Genomic DNA, 26,318 nt, shown 5'->3' with positions numbered 1-26,318 from the left:
TGGTATTTCGAGAAGCTCATAACTACAATGATCGATGAATCAAAACTTAACACATCATCTCACTCTATTCCTTCTTTTCAAGCATAAAATTCAATATGTCTCAACCCAATCAATTATAACATGTAATAGCTCAACACGCAACTTGGACCGGCTATCTAAACTTGATTAGTTAATCCTTAACTCCACATTGAGTGTCCTTACAATATTATTAAATGAATTTCATCATATTCTTTAATTGAATTAAATTCAATGAATCGTTTTTAATTAGTCGTCATACATGTTAATTAATTATTAAAAATCTTTCTTAAGGAAGGAAAGATTTACTTCATAATTGTAAAACGCTTTTTCATATACATAATTCAATTATTTATGTACTGAAAATTGTACAAATAGTGCCATCGTTTACAAGTCAAAAATAATAAAATTAAGTTCGTCGACAGAAAACTTTTTTCCCTTTTAAAATTTGCCATCCTTTCTGACCCCCCGACATGTCACTGTCAATGTGTATATATCTATTTATATATATATATATATATATATATATATGACTCTATATGTTAAATATTTAACTATACTAATACAATAATCGTTATATGTGCTATTAATGGAATATAATTTATTATTTTGAAGTTAATATATATTTAATTAAGTAGAGTATTCTTTAGTTTATATATGTTAATGCAATCATCTTTTATCATTTATATATTTTAATCTTATTAATGTTCTTATATTTTTTTAAAAATATATTTTAATTTTATTTTCATACCAAATTTTCCTTGCAACGCAGGATTTATAGCCTAGTTCAAGAATTAATCGAAAAGTCAAAACTGATATATTTTCAGTCTCCCATATACAACACACCTCACCGCCTCATCCATTGAATAGAATCTCTCTGCCTCCCTTCTCTCAGTTTCACACATTTCTTCCCAGACAATGACCAAAGACCCTCTTCTCTGTTTCTTCCTCCTCTGTACCTTCTTCCTCTGCTTCCATGGCGGCCAGCCCAGCTTCTCCGACTACTGCTCCGGCAGGGTCTGCAATGGCGTTGCCATCAGCTACCCCTTCTGGAAGATCGATGATGGCTCCAACACTAATGGCTCCACGCAAAATGCCTACTGCGGCTACCCGGGGTTCGGTCTCAGTTGTGCCCCGTCCAACGACACCTTCCCGGTCCTCGCCCTGCCCAGCGATAACTACTACGTCAAGCACATCAATTATGCATCCAAGAGCGTCACCCTCATCGATATCGACTTGGTGGGGAAGTCCTGCCCGAGAGCGCAGCACAACGTCACCATAGACTCGCTCCCGCTCGATTACCACCAGGATGACGTGAACATCACCTTCTACTTCAACTGCAGCATCGACGGGGTGTACGAACCGCTGGCCGTGAGCCCCATTCCTTGCTTGGGGCAGTACATGGGGAAGCCATCGTATGTGTTCTTGGAGGGGGAGGAGCCGGAGGAGTTCGACTGGGCCGGGAAGTGCGAGGACACCGTGGTGGCGACCGTAAGGAGGACGGAGGTGACTGAATCGGATCTGATCAACCAGTTCGCCAGGGCAATGAACACAGGATTCATTCTCGACTGGGATACGGCGAAGGAGTGTGGCGAGTGCGAGTCGACTGGGGGGCGGTGCGGCTTCAACAACCGGACCAAGAAGTCCCTCTGCTTTTGCGATGACGGGAGCATCCTTACCAATAATAGCAGCGGCGCCTATTGCAAAGGTACGGATTCGATGAACTATCTATCGAGAATTAATCCTTTAGACCATAGTTTCATCATTAATATGAGCAAAACAGTCGATCAGTAATATGATAGACTAGGAGTTTCAAAGTGGGCGGTCCACAAGTCTAATATGCCTGCTGAAACGCTGAATAGCATAAAGGCACAAGTCGTATTTGATACGGGGAAAGCAGAAACGAACAATAATTTTATTCCATCCTATTGACCCCAATTCCGGCAAAGTGAATGCTGCAGTGGAGTAACATCTTTGACAAGGTCCACTGCTTTTCGGCATGCACCATGATATTCGGAAGCTTAATAGAATTATGACTAACCTAGTTGAGCCAAATTGGTTTATTAAGGGTAAAGATTCACTGCCTTTTGGTCGATAGATATGGTTACACATGCTTATCGTGGATTGACTTTGTTAGGGACAATGTGGGCTGAACCCATTGTTCCTTGATTTCCTGATCCAACACAATTTTCAGCGCGCGCGCACGCGCGGAGACACACACACATATTTATGTATATATATGTAAGAACATGAAAGATAATGCTACTCCATATTTTATAATGATTAAATTAAATTAACCAAATAATTATGCACCTTTGCTAAATAAACAAAACAATTTGATGGGATATTTCATAGATTTGGATACATTTTAGAAGAAGACTAGTCTTGACATAATCCACTCGAGCAAGGAACAATCTAATTCCAAACTAACTCAACTTATAACCTGGAAACTTACCCCGACAAACATCTTCGTCGAAACAAGCCAGAAAACGAAGATAAATGACTAAACAAGTAGATCATTTAAAGGGAGCAACTCTATATGAAATCCATCAATCGGTGCAATTAAAAAAAAAATATTACTAAGAACATCCATAAATGAAAAAATATTAATTGAATGACGACCAATTAGAATGCTTATAAGTGGGTATCTGCTAGTAGTTCTCCACTTGGAGGTATTCTAATTGGGTGTTACACAACTAAGTGGATGAGTAATACTCACCGAATATTTGCTCATCCATAATTTGAGATTTTAGCAGGTTGGAAGTTTTTGTTACCCTAGGAACTAAAGTAGACCGGTTAGAGAGTTTTTTATTTAAATTTCACCAACAAGAATCCAACCATTCCAAACAGAAGTTTGTGCCACTGCATACACCTGGTTTGGTTTGAAAGTTTTTTTTTTTGCTAACCCGGGGTGTTCGGATTTCGCTCGATTAATCCCCGGGGCTCCGTGAACCCCCAGCGGCGCACGGAGCGGGTAATTACGCCAAAAGCGCTCCGGTGGCCCCAAGGGGATTCTAACCCGGGTCTCGGTGCAAACTTGGGTGCACATTAACCACTAGGCCGAACCCCTTAGGGTTGGTTTGGTTTGAAAGTAAATTTTAAAGTTCGTAGGTTTCCTTGAATAGTGAGTTGGTCGCATGTTGGTATTTGAATTGGCAAATTAACCCCAAAGCAACCCTAACATTGGCACATAAAAATAAAATAAAAATCTTATTCCAACCTCCCCTTCCTTATACTTGATTTTTTCGATTGGCACATCAGATATCTAGAAATCCAATGACTCCCACTTATTAATGGCTTGTTTGGTTTCATAGTAAGATTTTAAAATTTTACTTTAACTTAATTCTACCAACAACAAAATAAAATAACTTATACAAAGTCAAAGGGTGAACCCCATTTATACCACTCTTTTTCTACAACAAAATAAAATAACTCATAAAAAGTCAAAGAGTGGGCCCTATTTATACCACTCTTTTTCAAAATTAAAATCTGATTTTAAAATCTTACTTTGAAACCAAACGCACCATAAGATTCTATCCAAATCGATGCACTAAAGAACAATAAGGGCCTATTTACTTTGAATTTTTTATTATTAAAAGTGAAAAAATTGTAAAATATGTGTTTACCTATCTAACATGAGGTAGAATATTTTCACAAAAGAGCTAATATTCCAAATTCAAAGCAATTTAGAGAAATCCTTTTAATGATTTTTCAATTCTCCTCTTTTTAATTGGAAGGTTTTTTTTTATCAATTATTTTTCTTTTGTTCTTATATCAATTCTCCTTTCTTTAATTGGTAAGTTTTCAATCATTATTAAATTATTGAATTTAAGTTTAAAAATTCTTAATCTTGAGTTTGTAAATACAATTTCTCAATTTTCTTTAGAAAAATAAATTTAGAAAAGAACAGTGAAAATGTAAAATAAAGAAAAAATTTCTAAAAGTAAATAGGCCCTAAAACTCTCACCACCGTGGATTTTTTCTGGTGCGTTTGGTTTCAGAGTTAAAGTAATTTTGATTTTGATTGTGAAAAAGGACAAATGAGTGGAAATTATAAATTTGACTTGGGAAACGTATGTTTTTGTTGTGTAGTGTGTTGAGTTAAAGTTTAAGTTAAATTTTTTGACTTGGAAAATGTGTATTTTTGTTGTGTAGTGTGTTGAGTTAAAGTTAAAGTTAAAGTCAAAGTGATTTCAACTTACAAATCAAACATGGCCGAGTCCCAAGACTCAAGTATGAAATCTTACACTTTTTCATTTGTCCGAAATCTTACCTTAGTTTAAAAATAAAAGAGGTGTCGGACCACTAAAATCAACCCACATTGGCATTTCCTCCTGATTTATATATGAGCCCTCGTTCTCCTAACATATAAAGCATTGGATTTGGCTATGTAGTGCTGAAGACATATTTGGAGATAGTATATATCGTATTAAGGAAATAGAGAAATATTAGAGAATATAAGATTATATGTTTACCAATTTAGTTATTTCCCTGAGCTTATAATAAACGAGTTAGTTTATACATTCTTGAGTCAGTCTGAATAATAAACTTACTCCTTTACCCATTTTCCCAAACCTTTCTTCACTCTAATTCTCACGGTTCTCATCATCTGCCTGACGAATCTCCATTAGAATGACCCCTCTTCCATGGCCCTTCCTCATCTCAATGACCATCTCCAGTACCCTCCTAGTTGGCTTCCCGGGGCAGGTACAGGGCCTTGATTAGCTGCTTGAATTGCTGTGCTTTCAGCTGCCGGGGGGCTTGGGAATATCACCTATCCTTTCCGGGAAATCAGCCAAGCAAGTTACTGTGGACATCCTGGCTACAAGGTCGAATACATCGGAAGGTATTAGCCTCACGATCACGATAATATCCTGGGAGTACCAGGTGCTTGACTTGGTCAGGGAGAGGCAGAGCATGATCATCGTGAGCATGGATTTGCTGGAAAGCGTCTGCCCCAGGCCGAAAGGTGATTTCCCATTGGATCCTTCTTTGGCAAACTACACTAGCAGTGACGTGAATGCGACAGTGCTGTTTGATTGTCCGGAGGAACAAAAACTTTTTTGTTTATCAGTTCAATTGCTCCACGAATGGAGATTGCCGAGCTGGCTACTTAGCCTTTAGTCAGCAGTACGCTGACCTCCTGGCTCAGAGCTGCGAGGTGGGACAGGAGAACATAGCCCTAGTACCGGTCCTGAAATCATCAGTATCAGATCTCCTAAGCAATACGAGCAGTGCCGATCAAGTCTTGCAAGAGGGCTTCGGGCCTTTGAGGTTAGCTGGGCCCTGGACATGGAAGATTGTATGAATTGCGTCAGCAAAGGGGGAAGGTGTGCGCACAACACGACTATGTGCGAGTTCACTTGCCTCTGCCCTGACGGGGTTCATCAAAGAACATGTTCCTCCCATAGCTATAACGTTCCTACGAATAATCTAGCCTCATTTCCTGAAGCTCCATCAAGTATGTCTTGCTCTTGTCTTAACTTCTGAAAACCGTTACTCTTTATGGTTTCAAGTATGTAATTAACTGCTTCTTAAAGGACTAGTGTTTGCACGGAGTAGAAAATAAGAAATAAAAAGAGATCAAAAGTCCACTGGCGAGAATCGACTATTTTCGAATGTAAACATGTACCCGTGCTACTAAAGTACACCCCATCTAGTCTGAAAGCAAACTTGAAAGATAGTAGGTTTCTGGAACAGTTATTGGTCGCATTTTGATAATTCATTGACAAATAATCCCCAAAGTCAACTCTAGGATTGGTACGTTTCCAATAAATCAAACTTGATTCCAACCTCCCATTTCCTCACATACTTTATATTTATCCCCACGCATAAAAGCCCTGATTTCTTACCAAGTCAAGCATTAGCTATATAGTGGTTGAGACACATGAAATCATCCTTCAAAAAGCTTCCTCCATTTCCCATTTTCCCCAGCCTTCTTTCACTCCTTTCATGTTTCTCATCATCCTCCCGACAAAATCTCCGTTAGAATGAGCCCTCTTCCATGGCCCTTCCTCATCTCAATGATCATTACCTGCACCCTCCTAGTCGGCTTCCCGGGGCAGGTACAGGGCTTCGATGAGCTGTACTCGAATTGTAGTGATTTCAGCTGCGGGAAACTTGGGAATATCACCTATCCTTTCCGGGAAATCAGCCAAGCAATTTACTGCGGATATCCTGGCTACGAGGTCGAATGCGTTGGAGATGTCAACCTCACGATCATGATAATGTCCTGGAAGTATCTGGTGCTCGACATAGTCTGGGAGACGCGGAGCATGACCATCGTGAGAATGGATTTGCTGGAAAGCGTCTGCCCCCTGCAGGATGGTGCTTTCACATTGGATCTGTCTCTGGCAAACTACACTAGCAGAGACGTGAATGCGACCGTGCTGTTCGATTGCAACCCGAGTGACAAACTAGAACCTTTCATTTATCATTTCAATTGCTCCATGAATGGAGATAGCCGAGCTGGATACTTAGCCTTTAATCAGCAGTATGCCGACCTCCTGACGAAGAACTGCGATGTGGGACCAGACAGCATGGCTTTAGTGCCGGTCCTGAAATCATCGGTTTCGGATCTCCTGAGCAATACGAGCAGTGCCGATCAAGTATTGAATAAAGGTTTTGAGGTTGTGTGGACCCTAGACATGGAAGATTGCACGACTTGTCAGGGTGACATGGGAAGGTGCGCACATAACATGACTACAAACGAGTTCATTTGTCTCTGCCCTGATGGAGTTCATCAAACAACATGTTCCTCCTACTCCGTTCCTACAGATGATCCAGCCCCAGTCCCTGAAGCTCCACCAAGTATGTCTCATACTCGCACCTTAACTTCCAAAACGATACTCTTTATGGTTCTAAGTATAATTAACTGCTTCTTTAGGGACTAGGTTTGCAATAACTAGATCTCTCGTATCCTATCTTTCTAGTATGGTAGGTGAAGTGATCCTCTCTTGCCGCATTGACTTGATTGCCATTTACCTAACACCAATTACAGTTGACAATGTTGTGCTTGAGCTGCTGTACTTCTATGAGCTGATTGGTATTCGACCAAACCATGCCTTGCCACTCTTCAAAATCTTTCGCTAGATTGCCGCAATTAGCCACCTTTCAGATTCCCCGGGGTTCTGAGAAATAGTTCTTTCCCTAATTATCAATGCGAGCCGTGCAAGGAGAGCCTAATGAACTTAGTCTCGAGAAATTAATGCCTATTCGTTTTGGTTATAGTAATGCCCATCTCCATTCCACTGGAAAACTAATTGCCTAGTAGGAGATATTCCTGTTACAAGAACCAAAACCTTTTGATTTAGAGTCGAGGAGAGTGCTACTGCAATGAATAAATCAGACCATGAACCCATTCTTTGTGCGTAGAAATGCAATTCCTTGTGCATAGGAATGTACATTCAGAGTTGAGCTGTTCTAAAGCATATGAGTTTTCCTAAATCATTTACGTAGCGTTTGGTTCGCTAGAATAGAATTGGGAGGGATTAGAATTAAAGATGGAGGGAATTTGAATGACGAGAATTGAAAATTCCGATTCAAAACCTTTGCTTGGTTGAACCTTAAAATTAGGATGGAATGGAATTAGATAAATTATGAACAGACTAAAATGCCTTCTATTTTTTAAAAATACAAAATTAAATTAAAGGTTAAATTAAAAAAAATCAAATTCACTGTTCATCTTCTTAAGAAGATGAACAGTGCAGTAACGGTAACTCTCAGATCCCGTGGCTTCGGGAGCCACGAGGCTCGGGTGGGTTCACTGAGCCCTCGCGAACCCGGACCAAGGGTCCAAGCCACGGGTGGAGGCCTTAACGGAGGCAGGAGGTGAACCGGAGGGAGGAGCACCACGGGTGGGTTCACGACTGCTCGAAAGTTTCAGAGGTCTCGAAGAGCCTCATTGGTGGGCTCGGTGACCTCGTCCCATGGTCGCTGGTACTTGCAAGTCCATGGTGAGTCTCGAGGCCCCTTGTTGAGCCTCGGCAAGGGCTCGCGAGTTAGGCTTTCATCGAACCCTCTCGACGGCTAAATCCTCATTGTGCCGGCGAGATTTGGCCAAAACAATCCTAGATTTGGCCTCGCCGTGCCAAGATCGACTCGGTGAGGTCGGTTAGAAGCTCTTGTCGTGAAGGTGAAGGGGCGGCGACGGTCACGTACGGCAGTAGTTGCGGTGGCGTGACCAATCGGTGGTTGGCTGAGGTGGAGGGCAGTTCTGACATTGCCCATTCCTACTTCGGTCAGAATCGCGAATCCGAGATAATTGGGGGACTTGCGATTCTCCATTTTTACGGAATCGTTCACTCTGTTTGGTTTCAGAGTTGTATTTTAGAATCACAATTCTAACTTAATTCTACCCACTACAAAACAAAATAACTCATACAAAGTCAAAGAGTGGGTCCCATTTATATTACTTTTTCCCACAACAAAACAACATAACTCTTACAAAGTCAAAGGGTGGGCCCCATTTATACCACTCAAAATCAAAATCAAAATCACAATTCTAAAATCCTACTATGAAACCAAATACCACCGTTATGTCGTCAGAATTTCAATTCCGACGTCATGTGCACCAGGAACATGGGAATGGGAATTCCGATTCCCTCAAATTCCCATGAACCGAACATCACGTTAGAATTGCTTTTCTATTCCCTCTTTGAATAATCTTCCCCTTGGCAATTTTGGACAGTTCAGTCCTTTCACTATCTCACACGCATAGAAAATTAGTAAAATCTCCCTTGTTTCCTCCCTCCGTCCATACACTATTTTTTTTTAATGTAAAAGACGTATAGACCAAGACATTCTAGACCTGCCGTGGGAGTCCAAGGCAATGGCGAAGACGACATTCAGGGGCAGCAAGGTAAATTTAAGTCATTGCCAGATTTTTCTTAGGCATTGCACTCCGTAGTGCATCCAAGAAATTTCCTATATGTCTGAATTTTCTTGGTCAAAATCAACGGTCAAGCTCTTCTTCCCCCAGTAGTACGCCAAAAAGAAAAATCTATCCTCATTCCGAAGTTCTACATTGCATTCTCTCATGCATACTTCCTCTTAAATTGGGAGTTTGAGATTCTCCATACAAACCAATTCCATCAAAGAATAAGGTGATCGAACAACTGTAGCCTTTTTTGGAGATGATTCCTTAAATTGGGCCACTCCCTACAAACCAATTTCTAATCCATGACCATCTCCAAATTTGGTGCGATGCGCTTCCGAGTATTCTGCCCTCAGTCCATGATGAGCAGCTCATTCTTCTTCTCCTTCTTGTTCTTCACTGGCCTCGTCTTTCCGCTACGATACTGTGATGCCTCTGAGGAAAACGATCAGTATCGCAAGTGCAGCCAGCGGTTCATATGTGGAGACAAGATAAATGTTACGTACCCTTTCTGGGGGATGGTTGATAGGCCGAGGTATTGTGGTCGCGAGGGATTCGAACTACAGTGTGAAAATGGGTTTACTTCCATGGTTTTTGAGGATCAGAGATATACAGTCTTCAACATCAGTCAAATCCATCGAACGATGCATCTAGCACGGCAGGATCTCTTGAAAGATCCATGCCTGCCTGATCATTACCGAAACTCGACCATATATAATCAGAGACTCCTCAATTACACTGGGGCCGTCAAGAACATAAGCATATTTTACGGTTGCATGGTTCCCGATTCTGATCCATCGAAATGGCTCCCTGGCGTGTTCCCATGCCCATTTGAAGGTGATCGACAAACTGTAGCCTTTGTTGATGATTCGTTGCGGGAGGGACCACCTCCAGAATTGAATAGTTGCAGAACAATTATCAAGGTTCCCGTGCTCGATGGCCCCAGGCAGGGAAGGATTACTGGTCTGTCACTGTTTGATGTTTTGCATCGTGGGTTTGTGATGGAGTACGGTGTAGATAAAGAATGCCAGGTGTGTCTCTTGTCTCGTGGGATCTGCGGAAGAACTAACTCGTCTTCATCTGAGTTTTTCTGCTCTCATCCAGACGGTATGTCATGTATTCCTCTCAACTCCCCAGAAATCTAATTCCAACTTCTGCACTTCTGGCTTTATGAGTTAGTTTTGAGATCCTACTTTCTCGCCGCTTAATTAATTACACGAGCCATTTAATGAATCTTAGATGCCCTAGCCTAAAATTAGCCATAGATTGGTTGCAGGTTCATCATGTAACTTTCTGCTAATTGTAGAGCAAATTAAATTAGGCTCGCTCATTAATTGTTTATCTATTGACGACAGACTTAAAAAGCCAGAGACAAAATACATTCCCCTAGAAAAAGTCTTCCGTTGACTGAAACATCTTTGTCTCACTTTGATTTTCTTTGTCCAAACTTCACGTCAGGTCTGTCCTTAAGCTTCTGAACCGAGTCAATATTCCAAAAGAGAAGGTGCTGAGAAATTTCATTTATTTTCTTACCTTAATTATACTCTCCTTTTCTTGCAAGTCTGTAGATCAAAGCCTCCAAGCCATAGACTCGATCGAGCCCTCTGTCATGCACAAAGAGGGTTCCATCGAAAGTTACTGATGAGACCAAATAGATCAATCTTCGAGTAGGGAACCAAGGCGGCGAGTTTCAGATTATCGGCAAATTATTCAAATACTTTGGGTCATAGATTAGATGTAATCCTTTCAAGGGTTGGGTGGTATAATAGTGATCGGCAAAAAACTTGTTGGCTCTGAGATTCCATGAATGACAAGTTTTTCCAAATAGGAGTGTGGTACATTTCTATGTCTCCACGGAAGATCATTGAATTCAGGAATATTGTCGTTGTCGGTTCTCGTCTTGTTCTGTCGCACTTGATTCTCCATCTTGGATGCATTAGGAAAGATCATCGCCTCCAACTCTAGGCAAAAATCCGATCACCTGTAGGAAACTCAAATAGGTGATTCAGGAATTTGATGGAAATCATAATGGCGGTAAGGGGTTAAGAGCAAATTCCTAATTCCATAAAGAGCAGAAGTCAGACCAACTGCATAGAGCTTTCCATAAAAAGCTCCCTTCTCTGTTCTCACCTCTTCCACATCTTTATCTCCCTTCTCTCCCCATGAATCTTTGAATCAAATCTCGCCATTTTGTTTTTTCATTTCCACAATCTTTGCTGCCTTATTAGCCGATCGAGCTCTATCCCTTGACCCGAAGCATGAGGCCTGTGCGCCTGAGACTTGTGGGAGTGGCCCAATCATTATCTACGCTTTCTGGATTTCCAGTTCCAATTGTGGCCACCCGAACTTACAGATCGCCTGTAGTGGCCAAAACCCAGTCCTGAACTTCTCCAGCTACAATTTTATTGTCAAGGACATATTCTACACGAATCGCTCACTCCTGCTGGTTGATTCCTCTGCATATTATGATCAGGATTCTTGCAAGCTCCGTTGCACAGCATTAGTCTTGATCGAACCCTGTTCAGCTTCAGCTCCGGGAACAGCGACTTGTTGTTGTTCTTCTTCTATAACTGCTCTTCTCTGCCTCTGAATTTCTTCACCTATCCAGTGAACTGCGCCAGCAATTCATCCCACCATTTCTTCGCTAGCTTTCACGGGGAACAACTCAAGTATAATAACTACTCCGTGAAGTCCTGTCAATATTCACTATCTGTTCCAGTTGAAACTAATGTTGGTATAAATAGTTTGATGAATATGAATTACGGTGATATCCTGAAGATGGGTTTCCTCTTGAGCTGTAATGCTGCTGAATGCACCAGTTGTGAGAATAGTAGCGGACGATGAGGGTTTGAGAATAACAAATCTGTTTGTTTTTGCCTGGATGGTCCTCACCCAAAAACATGCATTGATGGTAATTTTACCGGATAACATCACTTTCTGAATTTGGCTCCTCGAGTTTGGAATATAAAATCGCTTATAGATGTTACTCGTTGGTGCTATAAAGTAGTAGATTAGAGCAGGAATAGAAACTCTGCAGTTCTTGCAAAGTAATTTGGATTTTTATCAGAAGAAAAGTGTTCCCGACTCTTCTAATCCACTATTCTTCTGTTCATCCATCACAATAAGGTTCTATTTGCATTACAGTGACTCTTTCATTATTTGTGACCATTAATTTTGCAGCTAAACATACGTCCGTCGGGCTGAAAGTTGCAATAGGTAAATGACTATTTCTGATTATTTCTGCCGATATCTACAATCCACAGAAGCCTGAATTTAAATAGTTGAATCTTGCTTTATTTCTGTCCTTGATTCAGGAGTTGGAGCAGGAGTTGGAACAGCTATTATACTAGTAGGACTTTTCTTATTCCTTCGGCATCGCAACAGAAGAAAATCGGGTCATCATTCCTATGTGGTATCGAGAAGCATGTCCTCTGCCTTCTCATCTAGGACGGATTTCGAGAAGGGAGGTCTGTATTGTGGTCTGCCCATCTTTGATTATGAAGAGCTTCGAGATGCCACGAACAATTTTGACCAACAAAAAGAACTCGGTGACGGAGGCTTTGGCACTGTTTTTCACGGTAAGATCACGCCTCATTTTGCAGCAGTCCATATAACCCATTTGGCAACACTTTGGGGATAGTCTTCAATTTGACTTACTGGTGTAGGCAAACTCAAAGACGGGCGTGAAGTTGCAGTCAAGCGCTTGTATGAGAACAACTACAAGAGAGTCGAGCAGTTCATGAATGAGGTTGAGATTTTGGCCCGACTGCGCCACCCGAACCTGGTCATTTTATATGGGTGCACTTCTAGGCAGAGCCACAGGCTTCTCCTCGTGTACGAATATGTGCCCAATGGAACAGTTGCTGATCATCTCCATGGCGATCTAGCCAAACCGGGTTCTCTCCCATGGTCCACACGGTTGAACATTGCAATTGAGACCGCTAGCGCTTTGGTTTATCTCCACGCATCTGATATTATCCATCGTGATGTGAAGACAAACAATATCCTCCTTGATGAGAATTTCTCCGTGAAGGTTGCTGATTTTGGGCTCTCACGCCTTTTCCCATTTAATGTCACCCACGTCTCGACCGCTCCTCAAGGTACACCGGGATATGTGGACCCAGAGTACCACCAGTGCTACCAGTTGACGGAAAAGAGCGATGTGTACAGCTTCGGGGTGGTCTTGATGGAACTGATATCTTCCTTGCCAGCTGTTGACATCATGAGGCACAGGCACGAGATCAACCTGTCGACCATGGCGGTCAACAAAATCCACACCGGCGCACTACATGAGCTCGTGGATCCTAACCTTGGATTCGAATCAAACTGTGATATGAGAAAGATGATAACAGCTGTTGCAGAGTTGGGGTTCCAGTGCTTGCAGAATGCCAAGGAGATGAGACCTTCCATGGCCGAGGTTCTCAGGACTCTCACTGACATACAGAAGCAAGATAGTGATGGGGAAAAGAAGGCAGAGGAGAACGACGACGCTGTTCTGTTGAAGGCCAACCCAATGGTGCTTTCACCCGATTCTGTCGCGGTCAAATGGGTTAGCACGTCCACAACACCTAATGCAAGCAGTTAATCAGTTAATCTTTTTGGTTGTAAATTCCAAGCATGGATAGGTAAATATGTAGATGAGTAACATGCGTAGGTGAGAAAAAAGAAGGATCAGAGCATCCTGTTATCTTGTTATTCTTTCCTATTTACGCCATACTGAGGTCTCTATATAGTATGAAAAATGATCATTTTCTTATCGAGTTTTGATTTTCGAGAAGAAGAAGATAGTTGAGCCTAAAAACGTGTTTCGACATTAAACTTCTGTTTCCGAATTATCAATCTTGGGACTAGTGCAACCATAAGTGGCTAACTAGTTTACGCTTTCAGTTGTAAATTCCAGGAGAGAGAGGTAAACGCATGCATTAGTTACATGAATAGGTGAGAAAACAAAAGAAGGAATCTCTATTGTAGTCTCTAGATCATTCTGTAGCCGCAAACTCTTCAACTTTTTAGCTCTCTTCTTCTTCGCAATTTGAACTTGGGATCTGATGTCTTCGAGCTCAGGATCATCTTCTTCACTTAGATCTGCAGCCACATCCCCATAAGCAAAATCACTCTCACTTCCACTACTACTGGTCTCTTCACTTTTTTTTGCAACTGGATCTACAATAGCATCAACTCATTTCCTTTGTAAACTACCAGATGCATTCTCCTCAGCACCTCCCTCAGTAGCCGCCTTAGGTTGCTGAAACGATTTGGGGTTGGGGTCGGTTTTGTGCTTCACATACAGTTGGCAATATTTATGCTCCAACAGCTGCCTTATGAGTTGAATGACATAATTGTCCTTGTACACCTCAAATAATTCCTCTTTTAACCCCTTCTTATGGATCCTACACAAGACCACCTCTACATTACCTTTATACTCCATATTTTTCAATTCTTTCACCATATGAGTAACAGATACTTTGTTTGGGTCAATATCCCAACGCATTATCTCACCCCCATTGTACAAAATTTCCCCTCCTGCTTCCTTAAAGGAACCGCCATGTTGTATTTCGAGTATGTATCCATGATAGTTCAAGTTATCCATCCTACAATACCAATGTAACGGAACAAGCATGTAATGAGTATTGACAATCTTTCATTAAAGCACAGTTTGCCCAAAAAATTCATCAGTAAATGAACACTACCTTGTAAATTATCAGTACTGAGGAAAGCTCAAGCTTTCTCCTCCTTTTGTTCGGTAATTCTTCTTCTTCGGATCTTTTTCTACGTCGGGTAATCTTCTTCTTCGGATCTTCTTCTACTTCGGGTCGGTTTGCTGATCCTCACTCCCACTTCGGTTCGAGTAAGCTTCTTCTCACCCGAAATCCCGCCTACTGGAACAAAAATCAGGCAAACCAAAAATCCCTCTTTTAAGAGAAAGCAACAGAGAAGGAGTATCTTCTTCTTCGGTACCAACATATGCTGTACTGTTCTTCTTCTTCGGTTGAGCACAGATGCAGTCTTCTTCTTCCTTTGCCGAGTAGAGGATAGAAGAGTTCAGGAAATTTCGGGTAGAAGAGTTCAGGAAATTTTTTGTTTCAGTTCAACGTTTTCGAGTTTGACTTCAAACCTATTTTTCGGTCGGTTAAAAAATAGGTCTTTTCCAATCGGTTCAAAAATTGGTGTTTCCGGTCGGTTCAAAAATGGCTTTCGGGTTTTCCGGTCAGTTCAAGCTGCCATGTCAGCAAACTAATGGACACGTCGCCGAAACGGACGGCGTTAACTCCACCTAGGCGGCAAGTTAACGGCACTTGACGGATAGGACTACTGATGTCACTTTTTCTAAACTTTTAGCACCACTTCTGACACTTTTCCAAAACTTGTTAAACTTGAGTTTTCGAAATGAATTTTTAGGATTCAATGTTAAAATATGCCAAACATTTAGGACCAACAATGTCATTTTCCCTATGAAAATGATATCTTTGGATGAAATTTGGGCTTTACGAGCGTGCGATGGTTTGCAAGAAGATGCATGAGCTTGACATTCATTCCTGCATAGAAATTCTGAATCAGAATCCTCAGTTCGGCAGCACCGTCATACTGTTATCTATATTGCGAAGAAGGATAAACCACACATTTTTAGGAATGATCTCTGATTTCGACGAAACTAACAACCAGCAGGATATGTAGAAAGTACAAGTTTCTGTACCTAAGTGGCTTCTAAGTGTTACCGAGACTGCCAATTAGAAGCATGTCATTTGCTGGGAGCTGTCTATGCCCGCAAATCGGTAGCAGTCTTGATGGTTGTAGTAGGAGTAGAGACAGTCATATCCGGACTCTCCCTGCAACTAAGATACATAAATCCATTTAATGATTAAATCGGAGGAGAATTTGAATCTAACATCGATCTTTTCCCTTCTATTGGATGAGATTGGCCAGATATCTATAGTATAAATTTCTTAGGAAAACAAGGTTACAGTGATACTGAGATTTACAACGAGTCTATGTTGGTGATCTACGGGGAGAGAATAAGTAAGGCTTCGGAGGGATCTGCAGAGCTTCTGCACTTCCTTCCAACATCTCTATGACTCTCCTCATAGATGGTCTTTGTTTTGGGTCTGTTTGTATACACCATACACCCACGAATGCCATTTTTTTTTCAGTTTCCTTATCCTCTTCCATTAAATGGCAGTAAAAACCTTGATCGTATCCTTCCTCTATGAACTGGTAAACCTGATCGGCGAAATACATCTCGCTGCTTTGATCTGCTTCAGCATTTACCCTTTTTCCCCCTCCAATCATCTCTATAAGCATCATCCCGTAGCTGTAAACGTCCGATTTGTGTGAAACATCACCGAAGTTTCTGTTGAAGACTTCCGGAGCAATATATCCAATAGTACCTCTTCCGACCAGCATTGATACAATACTCTCCCTTTTGAGGCATAGCTTGGAGAGCCCAAAATCAGATATCTTCGCGCAATAGTCATTGTCCAAAAGTATGATCTGAGGTTTTATGTCGAAATGCAAAATCCTCGTGCTGCACCCCCTATGAAGATACTCGAGCCCTCTAGCTGTTCCCACTGCGATTTGGTACAGCTTGTTCCATCCCAATCTTGGGCTTCTCATCGTGGCATTTTCATCATTTATGAACCTGTCGAGAGACCCGTTAGACATGTATTCATAGATCAAAGCCCGCTTATGACCCTCAAAGCAGAAGCCCACAAGGGTGACGATGTTGACATGAGAAGTCCTGCTAATGCTTGCCACCTCATTGACGAACTCTTCTCCGTTTCCTTTGGATGCGTTCAAGAGTTTGACAGCCACAAGAGTGCCATCAGGCAGCTTCCCTTTGTAAACAGCACCGAAACCTCCCTCACCAAGCTTCTCCCTGAAGGAACAGATCATTCTTTTGACCTGTGTATAGCTGAATCTTTTCGGAGTTAAGGATCCATGTTTCTTGATGAAGTTTTCAATCTCTCGATCGCTTGTGTGTCTCTTGAAGAACAATGACCTTAGTTTCTTGAACAAGCGAAGGATGATAATCATGGAAACTACTGCACCGATGGCTGAACGAGTGCCTATGGAAATTTTTTGTAAAGGACAATTACCTCCACCTGCAGGGCAACAAGTAAATTAGATTTTTAGTCAAAATAATTAGGATGATGCATTAGGTTCTAATTACAAGTGACAATAAATGAAGTAGGATAGGAGATCGGGCCGTGATGGTTCGGTTGTGCATTGGATATTAAGTTACCCTGGTAAGATCAATTGGCATTCACTTAGATTCCTTTTGTACTTGTTCATGCAGAATAAAACAAGGGAAGAATTTCCAAAACTAGAAGCGGACTTTGAAAGAACTGAAATGCAACCACAAGGAAATCAGATTTCAGGGAAATTGAGACGAATAGAGGGATACCATCAGGATAAGAAATTATGTAAGGATTAGGTTTATCATGGCAATAGCATGTAATCTCGGATGAAGTTGAATAGATGTTCCATAGATCCTGCCAGATGATTCACATCCGGAGCCCCTATGTTCTCCTCTCTGTAAGCCTTCTCCAACTCTCTACCCGAGGCACCTAGTCCTTGTGTGGTATGATTCTTATGCTGCAGGGATTGAACTCTGGATGCCAGGCATGTGTTGAGCCAAGTCTTCGTCTTCTATGAAGAGGCATTATTCTGCTCAGATGAAGTTTCAGAGGATGCAGAATCTGGCTAAACCAAGCTAATAGATTGGAACGAGGACTGGCAGGGATATAATATACTTATTTTCTTGATTGCCATAGGGGAAATCAAACAGTACGCAGTTATATCCATGGTTGTGTTGGGGAACTGATCGTCCAGGCCAGGGTCATTCCAAAGGTGGTTGTGTACCAGTCATCGCGTGTGATTGGTCCAATCAATCCCCAATACTCTGCAAATTAAGTCTTAGGAATCCATGAAAGCATGCTCTTCATCCTGGCATCTCAGTTCAATAACTAGGACTACTACTCCCCCCCCCCCCCCCCCCCCCCCCCCCACCCCACAAAAAAAAAACAAGAAGGAAAGGTAGCGATATTTATAATGTACGAGGCTTCACATGAAGGGCCGATGTACGAGATGGCCATTACGGGGTACATAAGATTTTCTAATTGACGGTGCTTTGCAGGAAGGGACGACTGCCATACGTAGGTATAATATTGAGAAATCATTGTTGGACCACATGGGAATTTGTTGCCAGAGAGATGACAGAGAACAGCATAAAGAAGGTGTTAGGAAGTGCAACTAGGCAGCCATTTGAAGAAGTTCATGGACTTGGAAAGACTTGGACTGATGAGGCCTCATCTAAGAGGTGGGAAACTCTGATCCATAGCTAGTAGTTATTATAAACACTAGTCCCTGAAGATCCAGGAAATAATAAACGTAACTCAATACGTACGACTGCATACTCAGTGGATGTTATTCATCCACTACAACCAATTGAAATGCTTGAAAGTGAAAATTTGTGATCTGGTTATCAGGCCAATTTCCCACTTATCAAATATTTGCTCGAAGACATACTAGATGAAGATTCATGTTGTCAAATTATACCATGTATTATTTTTCTTTCTGTGCTGACAGCTCCTCCTCTTTTGGAATTGTGACTTTTCCAGATGCTCATGGACAGGCTTGACGTGAAGCGCGGGGAAAAGAAAACTAGAACAGACGGCACTGGTAATATACTTTTCAGTCAACGAAAGACTTTCTCTAGTGGAAGTATTTGTCTCTTCGCAATGGCATTTTTAAGTCAGTCTAAATAGATAATTAATTAATTATTTAATTATTTCGCCTAATCTAATTTGCTCCGCAATTGGAAACAAAGTTACATATTGAAACGTGCAATCTATAGCAAATTTTAGCTTAGGGCAGCTACAATCCATTAAATGGCTCGAGCGATCATTGCAATAGCACAAAAACTCGGATGAAGACGAGTTAGTTCTTCCGCAGATCCCACCAGACGATTGACACCCCGGGCATTCTTTATCTATACTGTACTCCATCACAAACCCACGATGCAAAACACCAGGCAGACCAGCAATTCTTCCCTGCTTGAGGTCATCGAGTGCACTCTGAAGCATGGGAACCTTGATATTTGTTCTGCAACTATTCAATTCTGGATGTGGTCTCTCCAGCAAGTAATCATCTCCAAAAAAGGCTAAAGTTGTCCGATTACCTTCATATGGGCATGGGAACTTGCCAAGGAGCCCCGGCGGATGTTCTTGAGATCCGCGCAACCATAGAATATGCTTATGTTCTTGATGTCCTCGATTACGCACAATCAAGCATATATTTTAATTGTGGTCTCGAGGGACTATATATCTCTGATCCTCAAAAACCATGGAAGTGGACCCATCGTCTTCACATTGTAGTTCGAATCCCTCGAGACCGCAATACCCCGGCCTATCAGTCATCCCCCAGAAAGGGAACGTAACATTTATCTTTTCTCCACATATGAACGGCTGGCTGCAATTGCGATACTGATGATTTTCCTCAGAGGCATCAGAGTATCGTAGCGGAAAGACGAGGACAGTGAGGAACAAGAAGGAGAAGAAGAATGAGCTGCTCATCATGGACCGAGGGCAGAATACTCGGAAGCGCATCGCACCAAATTTGGAGATGGTCATGGATTAGAAATTGGTTTGTAGGGAGTGGCCCAATTTAAGAGGAAGTATAAATGAGAGAATGTGATGTAAACTTAGGAAAGGAGACGAATTTTCTTGTTGGCATTATTTCCGCCGCGTGACAAAGAAAGTTGAGACATGTTGGAAATATCTTCGAAGTTTGATGTGTTAAAGAAGGTGTTAGGAAGTGCAACTAGGCAGCCATTTGAAGAAGTTCATGGACTTGAAAAGACTTGCACTGATGAGGCCTCATCTAAGAGGTGGGAAACTCTGATCGATAGCTAGTAGTTATTATAAACACTAGTCCCTGAAGATCCAGGAAATTATACTCGAAACTCAAGACGTACAACTGAATACTCAGTGGATGTTACTCATCAACTACAACCAAGGTCAAATTATACCATGTATTATTTTTCTTTCTGTGCTGACAGCTCCTCCTCTCTTGGAATTGTGACTTTTCCAGATGCTCATGGACAGGCTTGACGTGAAGCGCGGGGAAAAGAAAACTGGAACAGACGGCACTGGTAATATACTTTTCAGTCAACGAAAGACTTTTCATTTCCAAAAAAGGCTACAGTTGTTCGATCACCTTCACATGGGCATGAGAACTCGCCAGGAAGTCCAGTCCGTGGATCAGAACAGGGATCCGTGCAACCGTAAAATATGCTTATGTTCTTGACGGCGTCAGTGTACTCGAGGAGTCTGTGATTATTTATGGTCATGTTTCGGTAATGATCTGGCAGGCATGGATCGATCAAGAGATCACGCCGTGCTAGATTCATCGTTCGATTGGTTTGATCGATGTTGAAGACTATATATCTCTGATCCTCAAAAACCATGGAAGTGGACCCATCGCCTTCACATAGTAGTTCAAATCCCTCGAGACCACAATACCCCGGTCTCCACATACGCCTATCAGCCAACCCCCAGAAAGGGTACGTAACATTTATCTTGTCTCCACATATGAACTGCTGGCTGCACTTGAGATACCGATTGTTTTCCTCAGAGGCATCACAGCATCGCAGCAGAAAGACGAGGACAGTGAAGAACAAGAAGGAGAAGAAGAATGAGCTGCTCATCATGGACTGAGGGCAGAACACTCGGAAGTGCATCGCACCAAATTTGGAGATGGCCATGGATTAGAAATTGGTTTGTAGGGAGTGGCCCAATTTAAGAGGTAAGTATAAATGAGAGAATGTGATGTAAACTTAGAAACGGAGATGAATTTTCTTGTCGGCATTATTTCCGCCGCGTGACAAAGAAAGTTGAGACATGTTGAAAGTATTTCGAAGTCCTGAAAAAAAGTGCAAGGATCGTGCGTTTTTGTGCTACTCTCCAAAAGTCGTATTACATTTAAGAAAAAATGCAAAGGTCGTGATTTTCTATACTATTTTTCAAAGATCATACTATATTTAAGAAAAATTGTAAATGTCGTGCTTTTCTAGGTAATTGATCCAATAATATTGTGAGGAATATTATACTTCTAATTGCCCGTACATTATGAAAGATATGATAAACTATTTAATTAAATGTCTAATAATTATTATTAGCATGATTAATATAAAATCGGTTTTGAATAGGAGTATTAGGTGGTGTTTGGTTTCGGAATAAAATTCTGTTTCACTTCACTTCACTCTATTCTTTTATTCATTTAACAATAAATTCTCATATATATTCTTTATTATCTTTTTTTGAATATTGGTATGGATGCTCCCGTCATTGTAGAAGTAGACGAACTCTGCAGTCTGGTTGTTGAAGCCGCTCCACCCCTTTGTCTATTCTCATTTGGCGTGTCCCAGTCGAGAATGAATCCCGTGTTAGTCGCCCCGGCAAACTGGTTGTTCAAATTCAATTCCGTCACCTCCATCTCCCTGACAGTCACCACCACAATGTCCTCGCACTCCCCGGCCTAGTCTCGAACTCCTCCGATTCCTTCCCTTGCAAGAACACATACGATGGCTTCCCCATGTACTGGCCCAAGCCGAGATAAAGCTCATGGGGGGTGGTGCGTAGACCCCTTCAATGCTGCAGTTGAAGTAGAAGGTGATGTTCACGTCATCCCCATTGTAATTGAGTGGGAGGGATTCGATGGTCACATTGTGCTGCGCCCTTGGGCAGGGTTTCCCTGCCACATCGACGCCGGGCGAGGGTGATGCTCTGGGACTCATTATCGATGTGCTTGATGTAGTAGTAGTTTCCCTTGGACAGGATAGGTGTCGTTGGAGACGGGGCAGTTGAGGTCGAATCCCGGGTAACCACAACAAGTGCTTGGTGTGGTGGAGCCGTCGTCGATCTTCTAGAAGGGGTAGCTGATGGCAACACCGTTGCAAGCAGTGCTGGAGCAGTGGGAGAAGTTGGCGTCTCCACCTTGGAAATGGAAGGTCATGAATAAGACACAACGAAGAAAAAGGAAGCAGAGAAGGCTCCCTATGCATGCATTTGTTGAGAATGTTAATCTCACATTGAAAAATCAAAAAGAAAATCATGAGTTTATACGTGACTTGTGTTCCACCGCTTATTAGTTTGAGTTTTTAAGTGGAAATGAGTCCGGACTTGTGTAAGCTCGATAGAATTTTAATATGGTATCAGAGCACGGGTTATGCATATGCGTATGCACTCACGCCACACTAAACTCAGTATGTCCGAGTGTAACCAAAACCGCGCCTCGTATTAGTCCCTCCTCACCCGAGGTCAATTGTTGAGAATGGCTATTTAAGGGCATGTGACAAAAGGCGGGTGTTGAGGATGTTAATCCCACATTGGAAAACCAAAGAAAAAATCAAGAGTTTACATGTAATTTGGATTCCACCACTTATCAGCTTGAACTTTTAAGTGAAAATGGATTCAGGTCTGTATAAGCCCGATGGAATTTTAATTGCATTTGCTGAGACCGAAATGCTAGCAGACAATGTTTGTGGCCTTCTTCACTCATTGATCCATTGGAAATGTCCCATTCAAGTAAAGACCTGTTAGGCTATTACTGATGAGTACTTCCCTGCCATGAATCCTTTCGTCATTCTTTACATTTAATGGAAATGGAACATTCTGTACACTATACCATCCAAAAGCAATTTGAACGCATCCTAGCTCGGAAGAGAAACCAGAATCATATTTTCAGCCTGAATGTCCTTCTTCACGTGGAGAACTATTCCCTTTTTGTTCTTCCAATATGAAAACTTAATTGTTTACTGGAATTCGGAGTTTCAATTCATCGACGACGAGAATCTCGAATTCCATTTTTCATTATTAGACTCTGGGAAAGTTTGTACTAGTGCATTTCAGTGTGTGAATCTCTCTCTGATTCCGAAAACAAAGAGAAATAAGCGTGAGGGGAAATCAACCAGCAGTGTGATCGATCATATATAATGGACTCATATTCCACACCAATCTTTAGAATACTGATGTCTAGTTTCACACTCATCTTGGGGTCATACTACCCTCTCTTCCAGAAGTAATGCCTCCTCTAGCCGACCGGGATTATGTCTTATGTCTAGATTTTAATTTCACCTTAGTTAAAAAAACAAAAACCCGTTCAATAGCCAGAGGAAATAAGAGTGTACCATCAGCCATCATCATAATAAAACCAACCGCCCCCCCATCTCATGCGTGTTATTTGTTATGCAGAATGTTGGAGAAATCGGTTCAATCGATCAACAAAATAGAGAAAAGAGGAGAAGAGAAGACCGGCACACAAAGTTTAAGTGGTAAAACCCTCTCAATCGATGTGATCAAGAGGGAAATATCTGCGGGCAAATGAGGCTTTGGCTTTCACTATAAGCAAACGAATGGAAGTGCAAAAGGTGAAGAAATTGAATCAAGACGAAGAAACCCTAACCCCGGATACAAAGCTCTCAATCTCACACACTCTCCCCAACAGGTCTTCTGATGAGATCACAATAGTAATTAGGGTTGTAAATAAATCGGGTCCAAAATAAGCAGAGAATCGGATGGCAGGGCCGCGCGACTAATCTAGGAAAGAACATATGCACTTGTCGCATGGCACAGAGCACATGCTTCAGAGCTGCAGCCTGCCGTTGACTTGGTCACTTGAAGAATGAATTTTCAAATTATTAAATACATCAACCTCGTAATTTCAGTCGATTCCAACGAGTCTCCACGACACCGAGTGTCCGCATAAAATCGGAAAATGCAAGTCACACTCAACACAGAATTAGAACATGTTAGTTACACCATACCAACACTAGCCTTTTTTTTTCTTTTTTCTCTTTTTTTTTTGGAATGAACTACCGCTTGCATTTAACTGTCCTGAGGGAATAGAAATGGAAACTGATGCAATCGACATATAAGATGATCTCTTCTCCGAGCTCTCTAGCAGCCCGTACTATTACGAAACCTATTGTTGCAGAGGTTTCATATTTTGTATGAATGTATGGTAGATGGTATAACAATTTACGAGTTTCTGTATTTTTCACAGAGAAAATAAATTGTGATGAAACATAGAAAAAAAATAGAAAGTTTGAGATTATTTGGGTCATTTTTTCAATTGAATATAATTCCGAAAGTAAAAAATATCAAATAATTTCAAATTTTAAAAACCAAAAAAACCAATATTTTTTATAAAAATAATTCCGAAAATAAAAAATATAAAAAACCAAGAAAATTCTGTTTGGAAAATTCATATTGCTTCAATTGGAGATCATCGTGATATCTAAAGGATTTGATGGCTTCCGAAAATAAAAAAATATAAAAAAAACCAAGATAATTACGTTTAAAAAATTCATATTGCTTCAATTGGAGATTACGGAGATATCTAACAGATTTGATGGTTTTCGATCTTTTTAAAATGGAATATTGTAATGGAAAAATAATTTTGTCAAATTTTGTTGCTAATTTTATAATAAAAAATTATTTCAAATTTTAAAACTCAAAAATAGAGAAAATTTCATTCAGAAACGGTTTGTTCTGAGACCACATGATCGGGCACATCTCGTATCTTACTTTCATATATGTATATAGATATTTAATTAATGGAAGGCTGTGGAATAATGAGTCACTTGGTAGTAGCACCCGCCCATGCCGCGGATGAAACATCACATTTACTTATTAGCTCTAAAAACATAAAGTCAAAACATTTTTTTATGTTGCCTCTTTTACTGAAAAAATTGGGCCCATTTGGTTTTATGATATGATTTTAGAATCATGATTTTGATTTTAACTCTACCCACTATACAACAAAAACACACGTTTCCCAAGTCAAATTTATAATATCATCTCATTTGTCTTTTTCCACAATCAAAATCAAAATCAAAATCAAACTTAGTTTAACTCTGAAACCAAACGCCCCCTAAATATGTGATTGATTTTCTTTTTATTTTTCAATAAGTGGATGGCATCTCATTAATTGATCATGCTATATCATCAAATTTATTTACTTTGTTTTCACATTATTATTTTTATATAAATTCTTCTTATTGGTTTCACATATTATATAGTGTTCCGAAATTCTCTCTCTTTTAGAAAATATGTATACTTATGTCCTCTATCGTAAAGTACTATCCATTCACATCATAATTTAGCTTGTTTCTCTACTTTAATATCATTTTGATAACTTCATATGATCGAAATCTTTTCAAGATACATTTAACTTAAGAAATATTTTATATGATTATTTTGATAAAAATTAATTACCATCTAAAATAGTATATATTGGATCACAAATAGGAGAAAAAATATAGAAGAAATTCAATAATATTGCAATGCAATAAAAGAATATAAGTACAACCAGCATTAAAATTATTATAATTCAATATATTTAAAAAATAAACAAAACATTCTCTTTCGTAAATTATATGATGTATAATGTATGATATGATGATGTAAGACTTATGATGTATGATTTTGTTCTTGGTCATGGACCAGTTTGGTCTAACATTTGAAGCCCAATTCGGATTTTTCTTTTGTCTGTGACCAAATGAAGATGCATGCATTTGCTGAGATGGAAATGCTAGCAGACGAGGTTTATGGTCTTCATCATTCATGATTGATCCATGGAAATGTCCCGCTCAAGTAAAGACCTTTTGGCCTGTTACTGATGAGTACTGCCATGCCATTAATCCTTTCCTCGTTCTTTCCTTTCGATGGATGGAATGTTGCCATCAAAATCTAACAAGAGCATCTGTACTGCACCAAAAGCAATTTGAACGCATCCTAGCCCGAAAGAGAAACCAAAATCATATATACATTTAGCCTGAATGTCCTTTTTCACGTGGAGGACTATTCCCTTTTTGTTCTTCCAATATGATAGACCTAATTGTATACCGGGATTTGGAGTTTAATTCATCGACGATGAGAATCCCGAATTCTGCTTTTCATTAGACTCTGGGAAAGTTTCTACTAGTGCGTTTCAATGTGCGAATCTCTCTTTGATTCTGAAAACAAAGAGAAATAAGCGGGGAGTGGAAATCGTCCAAGCAGTGTGATCGATCATATACTATGGACTCGTATATTCCGCCCCAATCTTTAGACTACTGATGTCAAGTTTCACACTAATGAAGTCAAATCCACAGTGAACTTAAATTGACAGCGAGCCAAGTATCTTCCGTGGAAAATGCTAACTAACGTCCCCTTTCCCATTGGAAATGATGGACGATAGCCATGGAAACATAACTACACTCATCTTGGGGTCATACTGCATAGGGGTGTACATGGGTACAAGGTAAAACCGGAACCAATGGGACCCTATCCTAACGGATAGGTTATGGATAGTTCCAATTAGAAACAAAATGGGGTCTGGGTAGGAAAATTGAGAACCGGTGATTTTCAATTTCGGTTTCAATTTTTAC

General features: G+C 40.7%; 2 protein-coding genes and 1 long non-coding RNA gene across 7 annotated transcripts; 2 read left to right on the top strand and 1 right to left on the bottom strand.

Annotated features, from left to right (window-relative positions):
- The first annotated feature begins 833 nt into the window (after positions 1-833).
- Positions 834-13,667, top strand: LOC116213338 (LEAF RUST 10 DISEASE-RESISTANCE LOCUS RECEPTOR-LIKE PROTEIN KINASE-like 1.2). 5 transcript variants are annotated; one of them, XM_031548226.1, is made up of 4 exons: positions 835-1,723; positions 12,071-12,106; positions 12,205-12,468; positions 12,556-13,667. In XM_031548226.1, exons 1-4 carry the CDS (start codon positions 934-936, stop codon positions 13,473-13,475), a joined length of 2,010 nt encoding a protein of 669 aa, XP_031404086.1. In that variant the 5' UTR covers positions 835-933; the 3' UTR covers positions 13,476-13,667. The 5 variants fall into 5 exon arrangements, with proteins under 5 accessions (XP_031404088.1, XP_031404086.1, XP_031404084.1 ...); XM_031548224.1 differs by lacking the exon at positions 835-1,723 and adding an exon at positions 4,877-6,825; XM_031548225.1 differs by lacking the exon at positions 835-1,723 and adding an exon at positions 8,476-9,997.
- Positions 13,668-15,669: 2,002 nt separating this feature from the next.
- LOC116213340 (PR5-like receptor kinase) lies at positions 15,670-16,938 on the bottom strand. Its single transcript, XM_031548229.1, has one exon. It carries the CDS (start codon positions 16,919-16,921, stop codon positions 15,878-15,880), a length of 1,044 nt encoding a protein of 347 aa, XP_031404089.1. The 5' UTR covers positions 16,922-16,938; the 3' UTR covers positions 15,670-15,877.
- A 2,478-nt stretch (positions 16,939-19,416) lies between these two features.
- LOC116213341 lies at positions 19,417-22,024 on the top strand. The gene is made up of 3 exons (XR_004158069.1): positions 19,417-20,450; positions 20,522-20,692; positions 21,241-22,024. It is a non-coding gene; the product is annotated as an uncharacterized LOC116213341 (long non-coding RNA).
- Positions 22,025-26,318: the final 4,294 nt, after the last annotated feature.

Source organism: Punica granatum, chromosome 7 (genome assembly GCF_007655135.1).
Source record: "Punica granatum isolate Tunisia-2019 chromosome 7, ASM765513v2, whole genome shotgun sequence".
Classification (NCBI taxonomy): Eukaryota; Viridiplantae; Streptophyta; class Magnoliopsida; order Myrtales; family Lythraceae; genus Punica; species Punica granatum.
The sequence above is the reverse complement of the archived record's forward strand: the minus strand, read 5'-3'. Positions and strand labels throughout refer to the sequence as shown.

Bases quoted from the DNA above. Each gene is read 5' to 3' on its own strand.
- LOC116213338 (XM_031548224.1), top strand. From the start codon at position 6,006: ATGAGCCCTCTTCCATGGCCCTTCCTCATCTCAATGATCATTACCTGC. The intron at 6,826-12,070 runs GTATGTCTCATA...TTAATTTTGCAG, and splicing joins AGTCCCTGAAGCTCCACCAA to CTAAACATACGTCCGTCGGG. The intron at 12,469-12,555 runs GTAAGATCACGC...TTACTGGTGTAG, and splicing joins CTTTGGCACTGTTTTTCACG to GCAAACTCAAAGACGGGCGT.
- LOC116213340 (XM_031548229.1), bottom strand. From the start codon at position 16,921: ATGATTATCATCCTTCGCTTGTTCAAGAAACTAAGGTCATTGTTCTTC.